We start from the raw sequence: 17,969 nt of genomic DNA on the forward strand, positions 1-17,969 counted from the left end.
CTACTTCTCTGGCCCCAGGGAGGAATGGCCACCCTTCTCTCTCCTCCCTTTACTCCTTTCCACTTCCCCTTCCTCTTCCCTCTTCTCAGTCCCTGTCTCTCCTCAACAGTTCCATCTGACTCCACTCCAGAGTCCCAGACCTCCACACATTGAGGGGACTCTTGGAAACTCAAGCAAGAATTCTCCCTCATACCTCTTCCAGATACCTTCAATTCTAATTGGAATAAGATGAATGACTAGGTGGCCTGGTGGGTGGTTAAGTGGATGGGTAGGTAGGTGGATGGCTGAGTAAATGGGTATGTGGATGGCTGAATAGGTGAAAGGATAGATGGATAAAGTAAGGAAGATTGTACAGATGATGGGTTTAGGGGTAGGTGGGTAGACTGGTGGATAGATGAATGAATGGATTGATGGGTGGACGGATAGATGAATGGATGATGGATGGGTAGGTGGGTGGTTGCAAGTAGATGTCTAGTAGATGGGTAAATAGGCGAATGGAGAGATAGATAGGTGGATGGGTGGATGGACTGATAGATGGGAAGATGAATATATGATGGATGGATGCATGGATGGTAGATGAATAAATAGGTGAGTTAGTTGTGGATGCCTGGTGGGTGGGTGGGTAGATAAATGGATAAATGGATAGGTGGGTAGATGGTTGGATTGGTAGGCGGGTAGATGGATAGATAGATAGGAAGGTGAATAGATGATGAATGGATGATTGGATAATAAAAATCATCAGCTTATCCCAAAGCATCAGATGATCTAAAATCAGGGATAATGGGAAAACCACTGAGGCATTTTAAAGGAGATAATGTAAAACAACAAAGCGATTAATATGGCTGTACCAAAATGGTATGTGTTCCCTCAGAGAGATGTGTGGGCAGGCAGGGACCCCAGTCAGCCCCAGTGACCCCTCCTGGTTCCTCTCCCTGCAGGTGGGCTGTAAGGCAGCCGTGGTCTTATTCCAGTACTGTGTCATGGCCAACTTCTTTTGGCTGCTGGTGGAGGGACTCTACCTGCACACCCTGCTCGCCATCTCCTTCTTCTCCGAGCGGAAGTACTTCTGGGGGTACATACTCATCGGCTGGGGTATGGCATCAGGGAGGGCTGCCAGGCTGGGGAATGAGGGGGCAGGGCCTGGGGAGCTCACGTGGGGAAGGGCACCAATCCAGCCTGCAGACTTAGTGTCTTGCTGGACTGCAGGTCCTGCCTATAAGGCTCTCAACCAACGGTTGATAAAGTCCCCAAACATCTGAGCCCCGGGCAGGTACCCTCAGATTGCAGTCACACCCAGGGCTGATCTGTGGGCAGACAGGTTCTGTAGGCATCCTTTCATTCCCCCTTCAGCCCCTGAAACACACAGGGCCACTGCTTGTCTATAAGGTGGCTTTGTCAGAATTAGAAAGACTCTCCCTCTAGTTGGACACACCCCCTCAGGCATATAGCTTTACCGCTCAGTGAAGCATCTTTGCACAACAAACAACCTACGCAGCCATAGGTGGCAACCCTGGAAACCCACCATTTTCTCTCTCCCTTCTTGTTTCTGGCTCTGTCTTTCTGTTAAATCTCTCCCTCACTCCCTCTGTCCCTGCCTCCTGGGCCTTCTCCTCTTTTTCTCTCTCCATTGGCCCTGACAGGGGTACCCAGCACCTTCACCATGGTGTGGACCATCATCAGGATCCATTTTGAGGATGATGGGTAAGCTATCACCCCACCCCCTCTCCCCTGGGTAGGGTGATGATGCCACACAGGCTTGGCACGTGGAAAAACCACAGCACTTATTCCACAGTAGGAGGGCTATAGCTGGAGGGTGACCTGGGGAACAGCAGACTCTGGGCCCGTGGTCTCTGATGGGTTCAGGGCGGAGCTGGGGACAATTGGGAGGACTCCTGTCCTGCTGACGCTCTCTCTGGCTGTGGACAACCTCTCTCTCTCTCCCACCATTCCCTGCCCAGGTGCTGGGACACCATCAACTCTTCATTATGGTGGATCATAAAGGCCCCCATCCTCACCTCCATCTTGGTAAGGCCTCCTCCTACCACTTAGAGATGGGGAAACTGAGGCCCACGCTAGGGAAGCAACTTACCTCAGGTCATACAGGAAATTAGTGTCTAAGGTCTGAACTAAAACCTAGGCTTCCCAATGCCCATTTCAGGGTCCTCTCCATACCCTCCCCAACCAGTCCTTCCTCAAGAGTGGAAAAAACAGGTGAGGAGGCACAGTCCTCAGGGAAGTGAAGTAGGTTCCTGGCTGGCTGCCCAGAGAGGGCAGAGCTGGGGGGAGAGGTAAGACAGAGGGGCAGCAGGGACCTGAGAAAGAAAACAGGCCATCATCACCCCAGAGGGCTGGATACCCCAGTCTCCTCTCTGACCTCCCAACCACGGCCCCACCCACCAGGTGAACTTCATCCTGTTTATTTGCATCATCCGAATCCTGGTTCAGAAACTGCGGCCCCCAGATGTCGGGAAGAGTGATAGCAGCCCATACTCGTGAGTGTGGGCCCAGTGCCCTGGCTCCCCAGTCCCCCACACCCAGTCCTCAAATCATGCTACATCCCCTTAAGGCTTCTTACCCTAAACCTTCAGAGTGACCAAAAAGCCGCATTGCTGTTACCTACCTCCACCACCCCCTGGCCTGGATCAGCCCAGAAGTGTCCCCTGCCTAGACCCCACCCTCACCAGACTGCCTCAGAGCCCCATATCTGCTTCTCCTTGACTCACCTGTAGGTGATCTGACCCAGCTATGCCACTGCTGCCAGGCCAGGGAGCTTCAGAAGACAGTGGATAACCTGTGTCTTGTTTACACTACATCCCCAGTGCATATGCCTGGCACAGAGAAAGTGCAATAAATGCACAGTGGATGAGTGCCCTGGGGGAGCCCCCAGTCTACAAAGAGATGGCCATGCCCAGGATTCAGTATTCTTCAATCGTAATAATGACAGCTACCATTGACTGGTGCCAGGCATGGGCTAAGGGGTTTCCATGTATCATCTCATTTCATCCACACAGTCCCCCTGTAAAAAAAAAACAAAAAAACCCATTTTACAGATGAGGAAACTGACACCCACTCCCTCCTCCTCAGCTGACAAAGCATACCCCCTTTCCATGGGCGGTGGTGGGTGGAAGGGTATAATGTCCATTGGACAGTGATCAGAACTCCTTGCTTGGAAAGGTGTGAGGGCTGTTCCCTGGGCTTGGGAAGACTGGAGAAAAAAGTGGGTTTTCATGGGAGCAACAAGGTTTGCAGGAAAAACTAAAGAAACACGAAAATGTGGAAAGGGTGATGGCTGTGGGCAGGCGAGTAAGCAGGGCCGGATTTCCCAATAAGCAAGGTACACGTGAGCTCAGGTGTGCCTCCCCACCAATCTGCAGTACACAATGTCACCTGTTCCCCCACCACAGCAAAGAGGTGGTGAAACCCATGTGAAATTGCCCACCACAGATTATCAAGTAAATACAGGGAAGCCCGTGCATACCTTGCTTAATGCAAACCGGTGCCTACTGTGCTTACTGGTTAATCTACCCCTGAGAGGAGGGGTTTGCATGCCCCCAGATGGAAACAGGGGACTGATTGACAGGGCGGATGATCCAATAAGCAAGGTAAGCACAAGCTTACTTGTGCTTACTTACTAATCTGTAGTTAACAATTTGACATGGGTTTCACCACATCAGAGATGTAGGCCTTGGTGAAGACTGAATTCCCAGGGGTGCACAGTAGCAAACTGTAACGAGTCAAAGATGTGGTGAAACGCATGTGAAATTGATTAGTAAGTAAGCACAAGTAAGCCGTTGCTTACTGGAGAGTCCTCCCCTGTCAGGGATTGTAAATTTGAAAAGAGGCTTTGTAGGACAGTGCTGTGAGGCTGGGAGAGAGACAGATGCCAGCCATACCTAGAAGCAGAATCTTTGATGTGGTGTTAAAAAAAAAAAAAGAAAAAAATGTGGAATTGTTCACTACAGATGATCTGGTAAGCAAGATAAGCATCGTGCTTACCTTGCCTATTGGATAATCTGCCCCTGCTGATTGATCATTAGGGCTGTGCAGATAAGACAGGCCTGGGGCTTCCCACAAGGGCCTTCTAGTCCTGGGATTCTAGAATGTTCTTCTGAGTCTGACTTCTCATTTGGGGAGTTTGTGCTGTGGTTCTAAGATTCCGGGCTAGAATGTCACGAGCTGCTGGATTGCGGATTCTATTCTGGAATCCTGTGATTCTCTCCCATGAGACTAAGACTCATGTTCCTGGTGTGACAGAATTCTCTCCTGCTGGGTGAGTAGGTGGAGCTTTGCTTCCTGGTTGAGAAGGGAAGGCCCTGTAGGGGTCTGCTATATACTGAGCGGTAACACACTGGGCCTGCACACTCATCCTCTGCTTTGCCTGTGGGACCTTGTTTCCTCCAACGTACAACCACTCAAAAGAACTTGTATCTGAGGCAGAGGGAGCTGGTCATTGCCAGGTCTGCGTGGGTGAGATGGAAATTGAACAGCTGTCAGCAGGCAGAAGGGGTGGGGGGAGTAGGAGATGTAGCTCCCCACGGAGGGGGTGTCAGCTCCCACTTTCCACCTCCCTATAAGCCCTCAATTTAAAGAAAGCCTCCATCTGTCAGCCTCAGGCATATGGGATAGGTTTGCAGTCAGGGAGGGGTGGGCAGTGCTCTGGATCTTGGTATGGCTGGGAACCACGCTCAGGATGCAGTGTAGGGCAATGCCAGCTCCTCTGGCCCCAGCTTGTTGTGGGACCTCAGGCCCAGGGCTCAGCCTCCCTGGGCAGATTGCCAAGGCAGGAGAGAGAGAGGCAGAGATACCTCACCCCATGCCTCTCCCAGTAGGGAACCATGGGCTCATACTGCCTGGACCAGCTATGAGGTCAGGTGGGTGGGAGGCCTGAAGTAGGGTGACCCCTGCTCCACGGGAGAGGAGCGAGTCATTTGGAGGGAATTTGGACTCTGCTGGGCACACAGGCTGAAGGAGGAGCTGGTCCTTTAAAGCATGCTGGGAGTGTGTGTATTGGTGTGTGGGAGGGTGCAGTCCTGGAGAAGGTGGTGACCCTTAGAGAAGTGGACAAAGACAGAGGGCTGGACCCTGAGTCATCCCTGGTGACCAAGCACCAGGTGGGTGCCCACTACCCTTCCAAGTAAGTGGCCTTGGGCATATGTAGTCAGCATCCCAGTCAGAAAGGCTTCCTTCCCAGAAGTTCTCACTCCCAGTAGGAAACTGGTGTCTCATGGAGGCACTGTACTTTATAGCAGTCAAAGCACTAGGGTTTTCAGTGGGCCTTCAATTCTACAGAAATGAAGAAATGACCATGTTGAGCATACATTTACCCCGTTATACAGATGGGGAAACTGAGACCAGAGGAGAAGGGACCAGGCTGTCCTGTTGCCTGAGAGCATCTATTCATTAGCTGTTGCAGAGTCTGAAATCTCACTATTATGCATCATCCTCAAGGTTCATCACTGGCCTCTACCTTATACTCTCTCCTCCAGAGGGGTGAGACTAGAAGGAGTTTCTTTCTCATGCCTCCTTCCAGACCAGTAAGGCCAGCGGGGAATATAAGGTCAGAGCCACGGCAGATAGGGCACTGCAGACAGTGTTTACTGGAGCCGACAGTCTGTCCTCACACATCCTCGTCATTGTCTCCCTCTTCTAGGTCCCCAGCCCCAGCTGCCCCTACACCAGGCCCAATCTTATCTGCACATGTGGACACACATACCCACTGACTGCCCCTTCCCTGTCCCCAGGAGGCTGGCCAAGTCCACACTCCTGCTGATCCCCCTGTTTGGGGTCCACTACATCATGTTCGCCTTCTTCCCTGACAACTTTAAGACTGAAGTGAAAATAGTCTTTGAGCTCGTCGTGGGGTCTTTCCAGGTATGAACTGTTGGCTTAAGGCTGCATTCTTCTCTGGCCTTTAAGGGAATTCAACCTCCGGCTTTGGCCGCTTGTCACTGGATTCCAACCTTTTCATTGCAAAAGCATTGATTGAGCACCTACTATGTGCTTGGCCCTATGCTTAACCAGGGGAACACAGGGGCTGGGGCTGGGGCAGGGCTGGGAGCTCCTGGGGTCTGTCTGCTTCACCTGTCTTGCCCCTTTCTCCCCAGGGTTTTGTGGTGGCTGTCCTCTACTGCTTCCTCAATGGTGAGGTAAGCCCGTCCCAGACCTTGGAGGCCAGGGAACAGAGAACTCTAGTAGGCCCAGGGCCCAGAAACCCTGATGGGACTTGTACAGAGCAAGGACTGGATAAACCTTGCTGCTCCACGTGTGGTCCTCAGGCTAGCAGCACCCGCGTCACTTAGGATAGTGTGAAAAATGCAGATTTCTGGACCCACCCCAGACCTGCTGACTCAGAATCTGAAATTTAACAAAACCCCCGGGGGATTCCTGTGCACATCAGAGTTTGAGGCGCATTTACTTAAGTGGCTGTGTGCCCAGTGAGTAGGGAGGGGACGGGCTGTGAGCAAAAGTGGAGTTGCTGTGGAGCCCTGGTTACAAGGCACAAAAATCCAATTGGATGAGCTCAAGTGAGCTGGAGAGTGGAGATGTGAAGAATGGGGGTACAGCCACCCCTAGGCAGCATCCTTCTCCCTCCCTGGACTGCATTCTCTCATCCTCTCTGCCTTCAGCCTACCATTGACCCCCACTGCAAGGCAGTGATCTGCCCCTTTCCTCAACCGGGTCCCAACTGTAATTCCCAAGGCAGCATCAGAGTCTCTCAGTTCAAGACTCCCAAAGGAGGATATGATTGGCTGGCTCAGCACCCTAAGTCTAGAGCAGCGCAATCAACAGTGGACGAGGCTCTAGGGCCAGGCCTGACCACCCTCTCCTCTCCCAGGTGCAGGCTGAGCTGCGAAGGAAATGGCACGGGCACCTGCAGGGCATCCTGGGCTCAAACCCCAAATACCAGCACCCGTCGGGAGTCAGCAACTGCGCCACAAGCAGCACTCAGGTCTCCATGCTGACCCGCCTCAGCCCAGATGTGCGCCGCTCCTCCAGCTTCCAAGCCGAAGTCTCCCTGGTCTGACCACTAGGCGCCCAGGGGCCCAGGACGGCCCTCCCGACCCTACCCACCCCAGGTGGCGCAGGGGGTAGAGGCCTGCCCGTCCGGGGCTAGCCTCAGCTGTGGGTTTGGAGTCTGCTCTGGCCACCAAGTCACTGTCCGGACTTCCTTGGGAAGCGCAGCCCTTGTGCCTGCCTGGGGAATAGAGGGTGCATACATAGGAGAGCCAAAGAAGAGGTGGGATCATGTCCCCTGCAGGACATGGGGTGGAAATCAGTCATCAGACTCCTCCTCCAAAGGCCCCCTCTGCCAATCAAGGGCAGGAAATCTGACTTGGACTCCTGGTATTTTTCCTGACCAATCAGAGGAAGGCAGCCCATCCTCCAACAGTGTTGGTGTGATCTGGGAGGAGAATGGTCATGCCCAGAAAGGTCACCCACTGCCACCACCTCAACAGTGCCTGAAATTCCACCATTGCTGCCACGTTCTTTTGGGTTAAGCATTCATCACGCATCTCTCTGAAGGTGCATTTCCCCCTCCCCTAGGGCCTGCTCTGAGCTGCTAGTTCCATAGGTGAGTGACTTTCTATGCCTCAGGCAGTTGCGGTTATGGGGTGATATAGCAGCTGGGTTAGGGGAGCACAGCTACCTCCATAGTCCCTTCCAAAATGGAGCTGGGGGTTCCAAGGGCCCTCTCAGATCATGGCTGTGGCTGGAACCATGCACCCTGAGGACCTGGGAACTCTGAAGCCTCTGGGAAGTGAGGAGACTGCCACTAAGGCATGCCGGGGCCTCAGACAGAGCCTACCCACTCTCCAAGCCTGGCAGCTCTCCATCCAGCCAAGAGGAAACTGTTCTATTCTTAGATCAATACAAAGCAGCCGACAGAGCTGCTGGAGGCCCCAGAAATGGTTAAGTATGAGCATTCCAAAGGCCGCAGTCATTCCAGCAGAGAAGGAGCAGATGGGATGTGAGATGACCATGTCACCCTTGCCCAGGGTTCAGTCAAGAGGAGGTAGATAGAGGAGAACACAGATGTCACCAAAACGAGTGAGCAGAGACAGTACGACTAACAGAAAGGTTTAGAAACAGGTAGTAGGGCAAAATAGATGCCAGTCAGCAAGAGATGTCTCCAAAGTCATTGCCCAAGCTGACCTCCTAGGTTCCACTTCCTGTAAACTTGCAAGGAGGTTATCTTGCTGCAGGAGCAGGAGAGAGATGCCAAGCTGGTAAAAAGAGACCAGAATGGGCTGGTAAAAGCTCAGATTTACCCACAAAGCTCTTTCAAAGTCTCGTTTTGCTCACTACCATCCCAGGACCCATCACCAAATGACAGCCCCAGCCCAGCATCCTGCAGAGGCTCAAGTACGGTGGTCACTCAGGATGAGCAGACTGTGAGCCTGAGGCAGAGGCAGCCCCAGGCAAATACGCTTTGATCAGTTGTCCTGCATATCCAGGAGTGGCTAATGCCTTCCATCTAGATTCACAAACGCTCCATGCCCTGCCCTGTGCATGGTCAGCTGTAGGACAGAGAAGGAGGTGGTGCTGTGCTCCCAGCCTTGGCCTCAAACACTCCCAGCCCTGCTGGGGAGAGCATTCTCAGCTCCCCCACCCCCAGGCCAACAGTTTCTGGTGACTTCCAATGAGAAACCTCCAGTTCCAGGAAGGTGCTAGTGGTGAAGAGCTGGGCTGGGGACTTGGGGGACCAGGACTTCCATTCTTCCCTGAGGGTCTCACACCCCTGCTATTCCAGGGCACGAGGGATAAGAGGAGACAGGTAATGTGTTCATGCAGCTCACACCCAGTTGGGCATGTCGTTCACCCTCTCTGATTTCCCTACTCAGTGCCTCCCTGAGCTGGTTCTGGATACCTTGTTCACTCCCATATGCCTCCGAACGGTCCAGAAGACAGAGCCCTAGTCGTTTAGTCCCGATTCGGCTTCAGACTTTCTCAGATCATGAGCAGGTGGTGATCTCTGGATCATGATCTCTGGACTTCAGTTTCTCCACCTGCACAGTAGAGAAGGGTGTTGGTTGGGTGTTCTCCACACCCTCCTGGCTAAGGCTTGAGTGGCTAACAAGAAGAGGGCTGCCCAGAGCCCTCAGCCACCTGCTCTGCCCTCTGAGCTCAGGGAAGGAGGACAGCAGCTGAAGTGGAAACCCCAAGTAGTCCGGGAGCCAAGGGCATTCACAGAGGATGGAGGCTGTGCAGAGAATTTGGTCCAAGAATTGGAGGGGCTCCTTCTCCAGCGATGAGCTGAGGTGGCAGAAGAGGGGCAGGAAAGGAAGGGAAGCAGAAACCAGAGGAACTAACAGATCCTAGAAGCAGGGTGTACGTAAAGGAAAGGGCAGCACCCTGCCTTCCAGACGAGGGACGTCACAGGCTGCCTGAGCTGTGTGAAGGCCAGGTGGGGCCCCCAGACCAAGCGAAAGCTAGCCCATCCACCCCAGTGTCTGAAATCCCAACATCAGTGTATCATGGCTTCAGTGTAAGGCAGAGAGCCCTGGGGAGGGGAGCAGAGTTACCAGCCAAGAGGGTGTAGAGTGAATGAAAGGCACAGAGACCCAAGATATGGGCAACAAAAGGGAAGACAGTTGGGGCCCTCTGACCACTGAAGGGACAGGAGATGAAAAGCCCAGTGAAGCCAAAACACAGACTCGGACCAGCAGAGGCTGTGGGCAGGCATCCCAAGCTGGGAACAGACATGGAGTGGAGGTGACCACAAGCAGGATTCCTCCTCCTTCCCATCCACGCCCCAGGTCCTAGGGTCCCTCTCCTGCTTTGCAGGGCACTTGTCAGTTGAGGCCAGTTCATCTCTGTTGCCACCTGGTGGGTACTTTGAGGACTTCACCAAGGTTGGCCCTAGTGCCCTGAGATTGGCCCTAGGGCCCCAAAGACCAGGTTGCAGGCCCCTTGCCCAGGAGGCCAGGTGACACAGGGCAGGTCTCTCTCAGCTGCATTTCAGAGTGAGAGACAAGAAGGAGGTGGCGAAGCACAGGACTGATGACCCCAGGGTCAGCCTGGGGATAAGGAAACCCTGGCCAGTCCTGAGCCTCATATACCCAAGACCCTGATCTTGCTGCACCCTGGGATCCATGCCTCAGACCCAGCTGTGACCCCCGGCAGAGCCTGCCTCTGGTTAACCACAGGCTAGGCCTTGTCCCTTGTCCAGATGGAAACCTGGCCCCTGACTGATCGCAGATCCCAGTCTCTGAGGCTAAAGCCCAGTTAACTCAGGTCGGCACCTCCTGGAAAGATAAAGATGAGGAAACCTCTCGCCAGCACTGAGAGGCGCCAGCATGTGGATGGCAGAGCAACCATGTGGATGATTCCTGCCACGCAGGGACACGGGCTGCCCAAGGGCGATGGCCAGTCTGTCTGCACTCAGGACAGGGAGCAGCTTCCCAGGTGAGGTGACATCGGCTGGCCTCTGGGGACTAGGTGGGTCTCTGGGCCCCACGGGAGCATGATGGGTGACAGGGACACCTGCATCCAGGTGAACATCGCTGGGAGCCCTTTCCAGCAGGAACACAGGAGAGGCCAAGGGGGTGAGAGTGGCTTTGGGCTGGCTACTCTGGCTGCTGTGAAGGGCCCCAGGGGCAGGTCTAGGAAAAGGGGCCAGTCCATCATCCCAGTGAGGGAGGAAGAGGAGCAGGTTCGGGAGATGATGACCTGGTGCTGAATGCAATGTCTGGGGGACACCTGGGGCTGTTGGAATCAGGACCTAAAGTGACAGGGCCCAGGTAGGGGCTGAGGAGACCAGGACAGCGAGCCCCTGGGTGTGGGGGAGGAGTGTACAGGGAGTCTTTAGCCCCAGGCACCTCCATCTGGTGTGCTGGGCAGAGGAGGGCTGAGGAGTCAGCATCAGCCCCTCCATTCCCACCCCTCGCCAGGGCCTGTTTTAATGAGCAGTGACCCAGCCTCCCCCCGCCCCCCCCCATGTGGGAACAGGAACTGGTCTTATCTCTCCTGGGGGAGGGGGCCGGAGCCACAGCTGGCAGTCATTAAACACCCTGATCAGGCCAGGGATGGCCAAGATATTAATAGCCAGGAGTCGATGGCCCTGGAGACACAGGCTCCCAGGAAGAAGGACAGTAACCTCGGCAGGCCATGCGGATGAAGAGGAAGGGTCAGGAAGCCATCCCAGCAATGCCCCAGCCTCCTCCACGCAGGACAGAGAGGGAAACCAACGTCCAGAGAAGGGAAGGGATTGCTCAGGGTCTCCCGCAAGTCACTGGCAGAGCCCAGCATTGAACCCAGTTCTCCAAATCCAGAGCCCTGCGTCTTCCAGTGTGTGGATTGTCACAGATGAAATTGATTGGCAGTGCCCCTTGAGAGGACACAGGAGGAGCAGACCAGGTTGGGGACACTGATTTTGTCTTTATTTAGTCCTTTTTTTAAATTGAGGTGAAATTCACATAAAAGAAAACTAACCATTTAAAGTGAACAATTCAGTGGCATTTCGGGCATTCACAATGTTGTACAACCACCACCTCTGACTAGTTCCAAAACCTTCTCATCACCCCAAAAGGAAACCCCATACCTGTTAAGCAGTTGCTCCCATTGCCCCCTCCTCCCTCCTCCTGGTAACCACCAATCTGCATCCCATCCTGTCTCCATGGGTTTACCTATTCTGGGTATTTCATGTAAATGGGATCATGCAGTATGTGACCCTTTGCGTCTGGCTTCTTTCACTTAGCATAATGTTTTCAAAGTTTATCCACATTGTAGCATGTAGCAGTACAATTTAAATTTTTGATATTTTGTTCATTATGTATTTTTGCATTAATTTTGATTTTTTTAAATATTGCATTAAAATATTATTTATCTTGCTTACTGAGTTTCCTGGTGCCCTCTTATATTTTGCACTTCACCCTGGTTCCAGCTCACCTGGGATTCACTTCACCCTAAACCCTGGTGACGTAGTGGTTGAGAGCTACGGGTGCTAACCAAAAGATCGGCAGTTTGAATCCACCAGGCGCTCCTTGGAAACCCTATGGGGCAGTTCTACTCTGTCCTATAGGGTCGCTATGAGTCAGAATCCACTCCATGGCAACGGGTTTTTGGTTTCAGTCCCAGCTGCTCCCAGAGCCCCAGCACCCTTGAGTCCTAGGATGTTGGGACTGGAAAAGACTTTGGAGAACTCTGGACCAGGGCCCATGTTGCTCAGAGGGAAAGGATTGCCAGGATGAGGCCTATTGGAAATAGGCAGCTCCAGGATTAATTCAGTGGTTCAGCTATGTCATTATAGACCTAGGTGTTTTCTACCTGTCCACTCTGCAATCTTCAGTATGTTGAATTTCTTCCTCAAACATCTCCTCATGATTGCAATATGGCTGCCACTGCCCCAAGTTTCATGTTTTCACAGAACACCATCCATTGGCAGGGGAAATTTATCATCATATGTCTCATTTTATCAGGGAAGATAGCCCATCCTAGAAGCTACCCCCCTGCATACTCCCCTTTGATTCCTTGGCCAGGATTAGGTCACATGCCCAAACCCTAGCTTCAAGAGAAGGCAGGCTTCTATAAGGGAAACTGATCTGCTAAGAAGGAAGGGGGGATAGCTATTGAGTAAGCAACCAACAAAGTCTGACTCCCAGTCTCTTTTGGGAATGTTTCTTTGAGTAAGTGTGTGGTCTTTCTCGTTCTTTTGATCTAAGCTTGTGGTGTAGCATATGGTAGAGGTGCGGGGAGAGGGGAGGGAGTGAAAATTAGTCGTAGTTCAGTACAGGAAACAGAAGACACTCTAGGTATTTCATGCAGAAAGAGATTTCATGTAGGAAATTAAATGTAGGAAGGCTTGGAGGAATGGAAATTAGGGCCCACTTCTCCCCTTCATGGTCACACCCACCACAGCTGTCACCTTTCAGGAAATTATTGTCAACATCTTGATTGCCCCATCTCAATTAAGCTGGTGACAAGAAAGTGGAAGGAACATAATGTCTTGCTGCTGCAAAAACTCGTGTCTGCCAAATCCCACCCATCAGCCACCACGCCAGGGAAGAATGGCCTTCACCCCACTTCTTCCTTCCAACTCTGTCGCGAGTGACTCTCAGACAGAACCTAAGTTGCATCCAGATCCCTAGCAGCAAGGGAGTCTGGTAAGGTAGTCTTTAGCCTTCCATTCCTTGCAGCACAGAAGAATACGAAGGGGCTTGAGAGGGGTGCCGAGTGCCGATAGACAATGTCTAGCATGGGCGCTCAAGTAGCATTGTAGCCCAAGTGCCCCAGAAAGCAGAGCCTGAGATAAGAGCCTGCAACCAGGAAACAGAAATGGGGAACAGAGAAGAGTGAGTGAAACAGGGAAGTAGGGAAAGCCAATATAAGGGTATTGTTGAGCTGGTCACTGCTGTGGCAACAGGAACTCATTTCCACTAAGACTGTCTGAGGAGCTGGTCTCAGAATTGTCCTCCCTTTGACCAGGATCCCAACAGAGGGTCTTGGACAGAGCTGGAAAAAAAATGTAGAACAAAATTCTAACTCACAAAAAAAGACTTACTGGCCTGACAAGAGACTGGAGAAACCCCGAGAGTATGGCCCCCAGACACCCTTTTAGCTGAATAAGGAAGTCACTCCCAAGGTTCACCGTTCAGCCAAAGATTAGACAGCCCCATAAAACAAAATGAGACTAATAGGGCACAACAGTCCAGGGACAAGGACTAGAAGACAGGAGGGGAGAGGAAAGCTGGTAATAGGGAACCCAAGGTTGAGAAGGGACAGTGTTGACATGTCGTGGGGTTGTTAATCATTGTCATAAAACAGTATGTGTCCTGTTTAATGAGAAACTATTTGTTCTGTAAACCTTCATCTAAAGTACAATAAAAAGAAAAAAAAAAAAAAAGAATTGTCCTCCTAAGGGACAGAAGAGGGGAGTTTTAACCACCGGCTCCCATTCCCCATAGCTCAAAGTTTTCCCATGTCAATTCCCTCAGACTTCCAGGCTTGGGCATGCATGAGTGTCAAGCAAGTCTCTGCAGGCACTCACACATGGTGTCAAAGAAACTCGGGGCTGTGATAGATATAGGTACAGTGGGAGTGATGAGCTGTCAGGTTACTCCTGTAGGAAGCTGGAAAAGGCAGATCAACAGGGTATGAGGCAGAGGGTCTGATATCGGTGATCTCCTGGTGGCAGAGAAGAAGAGCCTCACACAATGGTCTTATACTGCCGTTTGCATGAGGGTCTTCGTGGACATTCACTGTACCTGCTGTTGAAGTCTGGGGCTGGCAGACTTGTAGCCTGTTCTCTTGGCTGGGGCCCCAGGGTCTGCCCCACCTGGCTCACTCCAGCCTCTCACATCTCAGCCATGCTTCTATCCAACCTTGGGTGAGAGCCACCCACACCATGGCCTCTGTGGCAGGCTCACCTCACCACTGGCCATGGCAGTGCCACAACAGGCCCACCAGTCCAGCTCAGCACCTTCCTCATGCCGTGGAGCACACGGGAACTTTCGGATCCCTTCCAGGCCTCTGGGAACGGAGGGAGGATTGGGGTGCTCACTCAGGCCTTCTTGCCTCAAATCCATAGCCCCACTGTTTTTAACCAGCAGGGCCACCCCAAGTGGGCACAGGCTGTCTTCCAAATGCAGCGTGGGACACACGCCCAACTCTATTTTCAGCTTTCCGTTCTTTTCCCTCAAGATTTCATCGTGGAGGATGACACCAGAACACATATGTCTGACAGATTCTCCCCCTTCTCCTTTCTACCATTCACTAGCCATGAGGATGGGCTTCCCTCCCTCCAATTCCTATCCTCCTCCGTCCTGAAATGAAATTTACCCTTCCCTGGGGTCATAATGGTAGAATGGATTCAGAAGAACATAATTTCATCAGTGAGGGGATGAGAAATACATCCACTTAATATTTTCAAAGTATTAACATCTCTACATTCATCCAGCAAATATTTCTGGGGCACTTCGTATGTGCCAGGCACAGTTGTGGGCACAGAGGATACAGTGGTGAACAGGCAGAGTTCCTGCCCTTGTGGTGCTGACCCTCAAAAGGTGGAGACAGATCATAAATGAGAAAAATTATGTAAGAAAGAAAGTAGGGTGAAGGGCGAGAGTCGGGATGGTCAGAGGAGCTCCCCCCAGCGGGGTGACAGTTGTGCAGGAGTAGGTTGTTCTCCCATTTTGATAATCAGAGGATTTTAAACCATATGCATCAGAGCTGGGACTCAGAGACCTTGATCCCAGGTGAAAACACCCAGCCCTGTGCCTCTGCAGAAGCAGCCTCGGATGGCTCCCTGCACCTCCACTGGGTAGGGGCCCAGGCACCCACTGCTGGCAGAGTGATTGAGAAGCGATGCCTGCCTGCACCTGGTGAAATCAAGGCATGCTTCTCAGGCCCATAGACTCCATCTGGGCGTGGGGACCAAGAGGTCTCCCCCCGACCCCGGGCTCAGTGTCCTCAGTGCCGAGTGACAGAGAACAGGCAGCTCTTAAGAAGACTAATATTTACTCTTCAAATGGGAGCTGGCACAGCCTGTTTCCTGCAACTGGCGTCCAGCTCACCCCGTGGGATGGACACAATAGGAGGCACTCTGGGAGATAGGCAAATGTCGGACACCAACACCCAGGACGAGACAATGCCAGCAAGCTGGGGACAGCATGTTCCAAGGCCCCATCCACCACGTCTTGTCTTTGCTTGCACACCTCCGTGCTAGAGAGCTCACTACCTCTCCATTCCAGTTGGACGGCTCTGTGAGAGAGTTCATTCTAATGTTGGCCCTGTGTCCCTTGCCCTTGGCCCTTGCTCTAATCCCTGGGGCCTCAGAAAACGTGCCTGGAACAACCTCTCAGGGCAATGGTGGCTCTGATCACCTTCTCCCCTCCCACTCCCCACCCAAGCTTCATGTACTCCAGCTCACACTTTGGGGCCAGAAATGGCTATTTCTGGGGTAGAAGGAAGGACTTGCCTTGGGGGCACCTCTGTCCCCCTGCAGCTGTGTTCCTTGTTCTTGTAGAGCCCGTCAGCTGAGTGCCTTGTGTGGGAAAGTCTCCGCCAGGAAACTGCTGGCCAGACAGCCTGAATCTGGGAAGGATAGTCCCCGGGCTCCCGTTCTCCCATCTTCCCCTCTCGAGTCCCCTCCTCTGTCTCTCCTTCATGCTCCCCCCATGACTTCCAGAAGGCCTCTCCAACCACTACAGCTCTGGCCTCTGCTTCAGTCCCCCCACCAACCACCAGGTCAGCCCTGGATGTTCAAACACTCTGGCAGCAGGTGGGGCTTTGGAGCTCCCCAAAGGCAGACTTTCCTAGCCTACTGAGGCCAGGGCTGGGCACACCCAGGGTGGGATCTCCCCCAGGGCAAGGTCGGCCCACCTGGTTCTGCTAGGACTCAGACCTGACTGCTGACTCTAGCAAACCCTCTTTTTAAAAAAAAAAAATAATTCCTGATTAACCCTATGGAGTCCCTGGGTGGTATAAATGGTTAACATGCTTGTCTGGTTGCTAACCGAAAGGTTGGAGGTTTGAGTCCCCCCGACACACCCTGGAAGAAAGGTAATCTACTTTTGAAAAATCCGCCACTGAAAACCCTGTGGAGATTAAACGGTTGCAAACCCAGCAGGCTGGCTGCAGTCCTTCTTGGTCTCAAGCTTCGATGCCACTTGGTCTGATCTTCGTGAGGCCTCAACCAGCTAGATCTTCCTCCTTCCCACCAGCCTGTAGCAGTGTCGTTGTGATTCCGCCACTGTGTTTGAGGCACGCCTGGTCCAGGGCTCCATCCTGAAGAAAGTGCTAGATGCGCTCATCGAGGCCTGCTGGGACATCAGCTCGAGCTGCATGAACCTCCAGAGTATGGACTCATCCCACACCTCCTTGGTGCGGCTCACCCTGTGCTCCAAGGACTTCAACACCTACCACCGCGACCACAACCTGGCCGTAAGCGTGAATCTCACCAGCATGTCCAAAATACTAAAACGTGCTGGCAATGAAGACGTCATTACACTAAGGGCTGAAGATAACGCGGCCATCTCGGCACTAGAATTTGCAGCACCAAACCAAGAAAAGCTTTCAGACTATGTAATGAAGTTAATGGATTTAGATGCTGAACAACTTGGAATTAGATGCCTTCTACTGAATTCGCACGTATATGCTGAGATATCAGTCATATTGGAGATGCTGTTGTCATTTCCCGTGCAAAAGATGGAGTGACATTTTCTGCAAGTGGAGAACTTGGAAGTGGAAACATTAAATTGTCACAAACAAGTACAAGTGATGCTGATAAAGAGGAGGCGGCTGTTACCATAGAGGTGAGAGAACCAGTTAGGCTAACTTCTGCACTTAGGTACCTGAACTTCTTTACAGAAGCCACTCCACCCTTTCCTACAGTAACACTCAGTGTGTCTGCAGACGTACCCCTTGTTGCAGAGTATAAAATTGCCAATATGGGACACTTAAAGTACTACTTGGCTCCCAAGATCGAGGATGAAGAAGGATCTTAGGCATGCTTAAAATCCAAGAAACTAAAGCAAAGCTCTTTGGGAACTGCTTCTGAGATGCCAGCATGTACTTAAGTCCTTCTGTTACCAAGCCTGTACCTCTGAGTACATATGTAGATATTGTTTTCTGTAAATAACCTATTTTTTCTCCACTCTCTACAATTTGTTTAAAGAAAAAAGTCCAAAGTCAAATCTGCTCTTGTGAACCTAGAAATACTTCTGCCTTACCCAGAAATACTCTATGCTTTTTATAAGAAAAGGGTCTTAACTCTAAATACAGTTTTAAGAATGTGTTTTCAATTTAAATACAGTTATCTGAATTTCAAATGTCAAAAAAAAAAAGAAAGAAAGAAAGAAAGAAAACCCCTAAGGAGCATAGTTCTACTCTGACACACATGGAGTTACTGTGAGTCAGGCTCAACTTGATAGCAACAGATTTTATTAACCCTGCATTTAATTCCGACGCCCCTGGCCCCTAGTAGGAAACTGCTATGGATTGAATTGTATCCCCCAAAAGTATGTGTCAAC

The 17,969-nt window shown here is 51.9% G+C and overlaps 1 protein-coding gene and 1 pseudogene across 2 annotated transcripts in view; both read left to right on the forward strand.

Moving 5' to 3' along the window:
• VIPR1 (vasoactive intestinal peptide receptor 1) overlaps window positions 1-7,330 on the forward strand; it is a 36,927-nt gene extending 29,597 nt beyond the window's left edge. The window contains exons 7-13 of one of the 2 annotated variants that reach the window (XM_004368425.3): window positions 939-1,092; window positions 1,641-1,701; window positions 1,959-2,025; window positions 2,401-2,492; window positions 5,742-5,871; window positions 6,105-6,146; window positions 6,836-7,330. In XM_004368425.3, the coding sequence (XP_004368482.1) occupies window positions 939-1,092; window positions 1,641-1,701; window positions 1,959-2,025; window positions 2,401-2,492; window positions 5,742-5,871; window positions 6,105-6,146; window positions 6,836-7,024 (735 nt within the window). In that variant the 3' untranslated portion in view covers window positions 7,025-7,330. The remainder of the gene's footprint in view (window positions 1-938; window positions 1,093-1,640; window positions 1,702-1,958; window positions 2,026-2,400; window positions 2,493-5,741; window positions 5,872-6,104; window positions 6,147-6,835) is intronic. The other variant, XM_004368426.1, reaches the window with a different exon arrangement.
• Window positions 7,331-10,465: 3,135 nt separating this feature from the next.
• Window positions 10,466-17,444, forward strand: LOC101355483 (proliferating cell nuclear antigen pseudogene; annotated as a pseudogene).
• Window positions 17,445-17,969: the final 525 nt, after the last annotated feature.

This window comes from Trichechus manatus, unplaced genomic scaffold (assembly GCF_000243295.1).
Source record: "Trichechus manatus latirostris isolate Lorelei unplaced genomic scaffold, TriManLat1.0 scaffold00001, whole genome shotgun sequence".
Taxonomy (NCBI): Eukaryota; Metazoa; Chordata; class Mammalia; order Sirenia; family Trichechidae; genus Trichechus; species Trichechus manatus.